We start from the raw sequence: 7,542 nt of genomic DNA, 5'->3' as shown, positions 1-7,542 counted from the left end.
AAAAAAAAAAACAAAAAACAAAAAACAAAAAACAAAAAAACCCAAAAAACAAAACGAAACAACGACAAAAGAATAGGAAATAAAAATGAAGGCAGCAGGACCCTCAGACTAGGGTGAATGGTAGTCTGAAGACAGGGAAATGACATGCTGGAATGTGGGCTACAGAGATTCAGGGCCACCCACAGTGGAACAGATAAATACATTTACTGCACTCACACCTGGAATACTACGCAGCCATGCAGCAGAGGAATGGCTGCATTACATCAGAACATGCAAATGTTTCAAGAGAAACCCTGCACACTAGGTTACAGACTAATAACTCCATCTGTACGGAGCGTACAATTGAGTGAAGCAATTTGCTGCCAAGGAAGGTCCCAGGAGTTCAGGACTGTGTATGGTTGGAGTGTAGAAGGTACATATGGGCTATGTGGTTGGTATGTAGAAGGTGTCCAGAGCTTGGGGTTCCTGTGGGAGGTTTTAACTGGGAGGAGTCATGCAATAGCCATTGGAACATAGTTACAGGAGGTGCACTGGGTACGTTGTAGCAAGGAATATTCTTTCGGCATGTATGTTTTGTAATGGCTGGGAAGCAGATCAGGATCTTACACTAGGCAAGAGCCAGGCCAGTCAGCGTTAGCTCTGCCCAATGAAGACGCACATTTAAACGTAGTCACTTAACTGCAGTTTAGTTTGTACCCTAAAGTACCAAAGTGAGTGGGAAGAGAAACATGAATGGAAGCCATGGAGGGTGAGCCCTGCCTGGGTGCTAGAGTCTGCAGTCACTGTCTGCGCCCTGTCCACTGATCCTCCTAGTCTGGGAGCCTGGCATGACTGTCCCATCAGCCCTATACTGTTCTTGGTCCTTAGGCACTTCATTCCTACCAGGGTACTTGCCTTGGTTTTTCCTGTCTCGCCAGTTTTTCCTCCTCTGCCCTTGCCTCCTTTCCGGGACCCCAGTATTCACCTGATTGACCTCTGGGCCTTTCTTCCCACAGCCAGAAGACTTGGAGGCCCCCAAGACCCACCACTTCAAGGTGAAGGCCTTCAAGAAGGTGAAGCCCTGTGGCATCTGCCGGCAGGCCATCACTCGGGAAGGCTGTGTTTGCAAAGGTGCGTGGTTGATGGGATCCAGGGCATGTTGTTGTTGTTGGTGGTGGACTGGTCTGGTTTGGGGTGTGTGGGGTCTCTGCTGAGCATGTGTGCCCATCTCTTATCTGTTGGAGGACACTGAACACCTAGCTCTGTTGCGACCACATAGCTCGGTGACAAGCACATGGAGTGTGTGATGACGTGGCAGTGGACGGCATGGCGATTAATGGTAGAGACTGTGTGAAGGTATAGGTCTAACGTGGATGGTAACCAGGTAGCATAGGAAGGTCTGTGTGTAGGATGTGGCTGTGTGGGGATGGTTGGGGTGGCAGAGTCTAGTGGCAGGTGATGAAAGTCATTCGGATGCCATGGAGATCATGAAGGATATGATAGCACTGGGTGATAGTGCATACACCCTTAATCCCAGCACTCAGGAGGCAGAGGCAGGCAGATCCTCGAGTTCCCTGAGTTCAAGGATAGCCTGGTCTAGAGAGTGAGTTCCAAATCAGCCAGAGAAATCCTGTCTTGAAAAAGCAACCAGCCAACCAACCAAGGTACATATTGGCAATGTGGAAGGTACCAGAAGGGACATGTTTGCTGTGTGGAAGCCTTGTGGCTAGTGTATGGGAAATGTGCACTCAGAGTATGGAAAGTGCGTGGTTGGTGCATGGAAAAAACATGACTAGCATGTGCTTGTCCTCTGCACACACACCCCCACCCCCGGCCCCAGTGCAAAGAAGTAGAGCCACTGTCCTCTACTTCCAGTGGTTTGAGTTGATTTTAAACAGCCCCAAATCCCAGTGGGCTAACTGGGCTTTCCCACTCACTGATGTCATGTGCTTTTTGAAGGATCTCTGTGTCTTTAGGGCCAGAGTGAGGCTTTCAGGATCTGAACTCTGGAGGGGTCAAGGGAAAGCAGTTGGGTATGAAGGTAGGACTGTTTGACTAGAGAGCTATGGTGTGTGTGTGTGTGTGTGTGTGTGTGTGTGTGTGTCTGTCTGTCTGTCTGTCTGTCTGTCTGTCTGTCTGTCTCCAGGAAATGCCTGAATGGCCAAAGGCATTGCTGTCCATTCTCACCTAGCCTTGATCTAGCCAACAAAATGCTTGCAATACCCAAATCAGCCACAGGGAGTCGCCTTTCTCCCAAGAGATCCAGCAGGGGCTCCACAAGGTATCTGGGGGAGAGAGTTTAGACTTCATATTTTGATTATATAACAGCCTCCATCCTGTCCTGTACCTTCAGGTCATATAAATTCATTTCTGTCTCCTCTTTCTCTTCACTCTCTTCCTCCTGGAATCTTCCCCTCACCTGAGAGGCAGAAGCAGGAACAGTGAGAAAGGGAATCCTAGGGTTGGCTGACAGCGCATCTGACTCCCATGTGAATGGGTACCCCCAGTTTCACCCTGAACCTCGAGGCTGAGGAAAGCCTGGACTCCAGGCCAGACACTCCACTGGGAGTCAGGACCCGGCCTCAGAAGACCTAGGGAGCAGCCCAGCAAGGAGGTGGAAGGATGACTCTGGCATCCATCCATCCATCCATCCATCCATCCATCCATCCATCCATCCATCCATCCTATGTTCATTCATCTACTCCATATTTTTCCCTCACCCATCCATCCACTATTCATTTTACTTATAGACTCATCCACTTTATCCTGTTGGTTAGTCCATCCATCCATCTATCCACCCAGTCTACCTATCCATCATCCATCCATCATCCATCCATCCATCCATCCATCCATCCATCCATCCATCCATCCATCCATCCATCCATCCACCCATCCATCCATCTATCCATTGATTCACACAGCCAGGACCACCAGATATAGATGCATAACCTGTTTCCTAGTGGAGGGGCCATGGTTACCAAGTCCTTGTATGGCTTCTGGGACTCAAGGGAATGAAGAAAAGACAGGAACATATATTCAGAGAGACAGAGAAGTTGGGACCCAATGAACTAGGTTCTCTGATAGAGAAACTGCCATAGCTCAGTAGTTTAGTGTGTTTATTAGACAGCTGAACAGTGAGTGGGGTTAGTGTATACCTCTGAAGGAGGAGGCAAGTTTAGCTAGTCTCTGTAGGAGCTGTCTCTGTAGGGGGGCAATCTTCGGGCTGTAAACATCTTGGTGGTTGGGAGAGAAAGCTACAGTGGATATTTTCTGCATGCTGTCAACATTCACACGCAGACCAGAGGGAAGCTTTTCAGTCCCTCTGAGCCCCACCCCAGTGGGGAGGGAGGGGCTTTGCCAGTTACCTATGAGTCTGAGGCTTTGGTGCCCTTGACATGACTGTAGCTGTGTCAACAGCACACACTCACCCTGGGCTTGTTCTACTCCTCACACATGGTGAACGTTCATTCTTTGTCATTAGAGCGTAACCTGTGTTTTCTGGGTTCTCTCAATCTTTGAGTCTTGACCTCAACACAGTGTGAGCCTGGACCAGATGCTGGAGGGCTTGGGTGCCTTGGGTAGAGACTGTCAGCATCTGGGACCCTGTCTCCACAGGGCCCTTCTACTGCCAGGAGGAAGCCCTGGTTCTGAAGAGATTGGTTGTCACTTGCTTTCTGATTGTCTAGTCCTCCAGCTCCACCGACGTCACCCGTCCCCACCCTGCACTTGGCATTCCTGCAGCTGAAGTAGGCAGGAGGGAATCATGGAACCTTTAGTGAAAGCCTGAAACACAAAAGACAGACTAGAGGTGGAAGGAAGGCTAGATCTCTAGATGGGCAGAAGGATGGATGGATCGATGGATGGATGGATGGAATGATGGATGAGTTGATGGATGGAAGGATGGATGGATTGATGGATGGAAGGAAGGGTGGATTGTAGGTATGTACTGAATATAAGATGGGTGGATGGTGGGTGGAAGGATACATAGATAGATGAATGAGTAGATATATAGATGGGGACATAGCAATTGACATTTAGGAACTGGATCCTGTGACAATGGGGGTTTGGCAAGTTTTTCTGAGGGCCATTAGGCTGGAGACTTGGGGACAAGTCTTGCAGGTCAAGTTCAAGCACAGGGTTCTGGCCAAGTTTCTCTTGCTAGGGGAGTCTAGTCGTTTCCTCTTCAGTCAGTGTTCAGCTGATTGGACAAGGCTCATCCACACCTCAGAGGGTAACATGCTCTGCTTAGAGGCTGTCTTAGTTAGGGTTTCATTGCTGTGAAGAGACATCACGACCAAGGCACCTTTTATAAAGGCAAACGTTTAACTGGGGTTGGCTTACAGTTTCAGAGGTTCAGTCCATTATCATCATGGCGGGAAACATGGCTGCATGCAGGCAGACATGGTGCTGGAGAAGGAACTGAGAGTTCTACATCTTGATTCAAAGGAAGCCAGAAGAGATTGAAATCCACTGGGTGGAGCTTGAGCATATATAGGAGACCTCAAAGTCCACATCCATAGTGAGGCACTTCTTCCAACAAGGCCACACCTCCCAAAGGTCCTGTTGGTCAAGCACTCAAACACATGCGTCTATGGGGGCAGGGCAAATATATTCAAATCACTACAGATACCATTACTAATTTAAAATGTCAATCTTGTTTCAAAAATACCTTACAGAAACACTTAGAATAGTGTTTGAGCAAACATCTGTGCACTGTGGCCTTTGCAAACCTCTAGGCCTGAGCCAGGGGCAGGGCTCAGTGAACAGATGGGTGACCCGGCGGTGGCTGGGGAAGAGCCAAGGCCTGGGGTGGTTATGGCCAGGTCAGGTGCACACTGTGGCTGTGTGTGCATTTTCTGACCCAAGTTCTAGAGGAAAAGGCCATTTAGATCCCAACAATGTGGTTTCCTGTGTTCCCAAGGCAGGAAGCCACCCCAGCCCAGAGCTCTACAGCCCAGCTGAGACAGAGCAGGCCACAGGAGGGGTTGGGGTGCAGCTCCCCACGATGACATGATCAAATGCTCTTACTACAGGGGCTCTGCTCCTTTAGGACCGTGCTGGCCAGGCAAGGTAGGGCAGGGCTTCCTGGAGCTTTAAGTCAGTAGGCAGTCGTGTCTCACTTCAGGGATCTGGCGCAGGAAGGCATTGTGGGTAGATCTATGGCTTTGGTGCCCTCCAAGGACCTGGCATGCCACGGTTGTCCAGGCGTTACCTCTCTCAGGAGTCTGAGGGAATCTGGAGACTGGAGTCAGGGCAGGTTTTACTCTGCTCCATCTTCTCTACATCCCAGTGCCTCAAAGGAGATTAGAGAATTGTATGCCAGGAGGCTGTTACTGCCAACCCCCAGGCTATGTTTCTAGGGCTGGAATGAGAGGTCCTCTTCTTGGATTGAGAGGGGTGGTCGTTACTGATGTGGGGTATCTGACTGTCTGTGCTACTGTGCTGAATTACTCAGATGGTCATTTGCAAACAACAGACACTGGTTGCTAAAGTTCTAGGCCACGGGTCCAAGACGAAGGTGCGAGTCCTGATACCCAGAGAAGGGCCTGCTTTGCTTCCACTAGCGCTCCCAGCTGCTGCATGCCCCAGGGGGGCCACCAGGGGGCAGCACCGTGTGGTGGGAGGGTGGAAGGCAGGAGCCTCTCAGCACTGTCACAATAGACTTGGATTCTGGCACAGGTATTCAGCAGGGACCCATTCAAACCACAGTGCTGGGACAGACCAGCACGGGTGAAGCAGGCTGTCAGAGCTGGGACAGGGCCGTGGCCAATTTGATCTGGCCTCCTAAGGCCAGGAGTAAGGCAGGTGGATGAGTGGCTCACCCTGGGCCTGGGGGTGGGGGGTGGAGGTGGGGGTGGGGACTCTGGCCCCTGGAGAGCTCAGGTGACAGCTGCAGTGCCCGGGGCATTCTAAGGAAACATTGTAAACATTGAGCCATCAAGAGTAATGGTAGTACACTCATGCCTTTAATCTCAATACTCAGAGGCCAGCCTGGTCTATAGAGTGAGTTCCAGGACAGCCATTGGCTATGCAATAAAACTCCATCTTGAAAGCAAAGCAAAACAAAACAAAATTGAGCCATCTAATTATGAGGGTACAGTCCCGTGGAGCTTGCAAGCTGCCTGTAAGAGCAAGAGTCTGAGACCAGAAAGGGTAGGGACTTGCTCAGTGGTCACACAGCAAAATGAAAATGGTTAGGACAGGAACCCAGGTGTCCTTGTAATAACTAGGGCCAAGTGATGAAGATCCCATTGACCACAGAGGTCTGAACACGCAGGAGTCCTACCTGTCCTCTGTACTGCTTTCCAGAGTTTCCGTTCCCCGAGGCCAGCTTTGGTTCAAAAATACGAAAGTTCCAGAAACAATTCCTTAGTTTGAGATGGTTTTTTTTGTGACTGTGCATTGCTATGCTCTATTGCTGTTATATTCTTACTGTATCTAGATTATTAACTAAATGATATCACAAGCATTTACAAATAAGAAAAGGCACAGTATTCACCTGCTGTGCCTGCTCTGTTGCCTCCCCCCGCCCCCAATGCCAGCCCTATCTCAGGGGCTTTAGCTGGGGACAATCCCAACTGGAAGTGCACATTTACTGAACCTGTCTATGTTAGTAGTGGTTTACATAAAGCTGCAACTGAGTAGACCACCCCCCTCTACTGCAGGGAAGCAGCTGTGTGGTGTGTGTGTGTGTGTGTGTGTGTATGTGTGTATGTGTGTATGTGTGTGTACTGACTCTTTACAGGAAGTGGGGACCATCTATGAATGAATAATTATTCAGGGGATAATTATCCAGAGGGGCATTTTGAACTGGGCCTTGAAGCAGATATATGAGTTCACCGTTCCAGACTTGTTCCTTGCAGACTCAAAGGTCCATATGGGGAAGTTGGTATGGCAGGAACAGATCCTTTGGGGATACTGACTGGGGTAGAGGCTAGACTAGACTATAGAGAGGAGTTGGTTCTAAATAGGTATGTGGTATAATCTGTGTGCCCTTGCCTGTACCGCAGCCATGAAGCAAAGAGAGTCAGGAAGGAGCAGGGTCCCTGTATCACACTTAGGGATCTAATTCCACCCTAAGCCTGGGTCCTCGAACGTTTGCTCCTGTGTCAGAGCACCCAATCAATGGGCAGCAGGAGGAAGCACTTGCTTTGCTCATGGTTTCAAAGGTGTTAGTCCATTGTGCTGGCGTGGGGTCGGGGTGGGGAGGCATGGCTGGGCAGAGCAGCTCTGTTCATGCTACCCAGGAGGAGGCAGGGAGGGATACCAGCCTGTGGTGTCTGCTTTTTCTCTTTTCTCCCCTGTATTCCACCTCCTCTCCATAGGATGAGGTCCCTTCCTCTCTGGAAGAATATACAGTCTCGGAGGTGTGCTTGAATGACCTCTGGTGCTTCCCAATCAAATCAAGCTGTCAGTGAAAATTAACCAGCTCAAGACCCAAACTCATGGCTTCAGCCTTTCCCTATAACACCATGTGCTGATGACTAAGGCTTTAAAATACAAGCTTGCCGAGCAGCTGGGCCTGATGGCGGGGAGGTGGTAGTGGTGGTGGTGGTGGTGTGG

At 49.9% G+C, this 7,542-nt stretch overlaps 1 protein-coding gene across 8 annotated transcripts in view; it reads left to right on the top strand.

Moving 5' to 3' along the window:
• The window catches only part of Tns1 (tensin 1), a 213,655-nt gene that overhangs the window by 44,455 nt on the left and 161,658 nt on the right, over window positions 1-7,542 (top strand). For all 8 annotated transcript variants that reach the window (XM_029474293.1, XM_029474288.1, XM_029474282.1 and 5 more), the window contains exon 2: window positions 996-1,110. In XM_029474293.1, coding sequence (XP_029330153.1) covers window positions 996-1,110 — 115 coding nt within the window. The remainder of the gene's footprint in view (window positions 1-995; window positions 1,111-7,542) is intronic.

The sequence above is a fragment of the Mus caroli genome, chromosome 1 (assembly GCF_900094665.2).
Source record: "Mus caroli chromosome 1, CAROLI_EIJ_v1.1, whole genome shotgun sequence".
In the NCBI taxonomy this organism is placed as follows: domain Eukaryota; kingdom Metazoa; phylum Chordata; class Mammalia; order Rodentia; family Muridae; genus Mus; species Mus caroli.
Note: the sequence above shows the minus strand (reverse complement) of the source record. Positions and strands in the feature narration are given on the sequence as shown.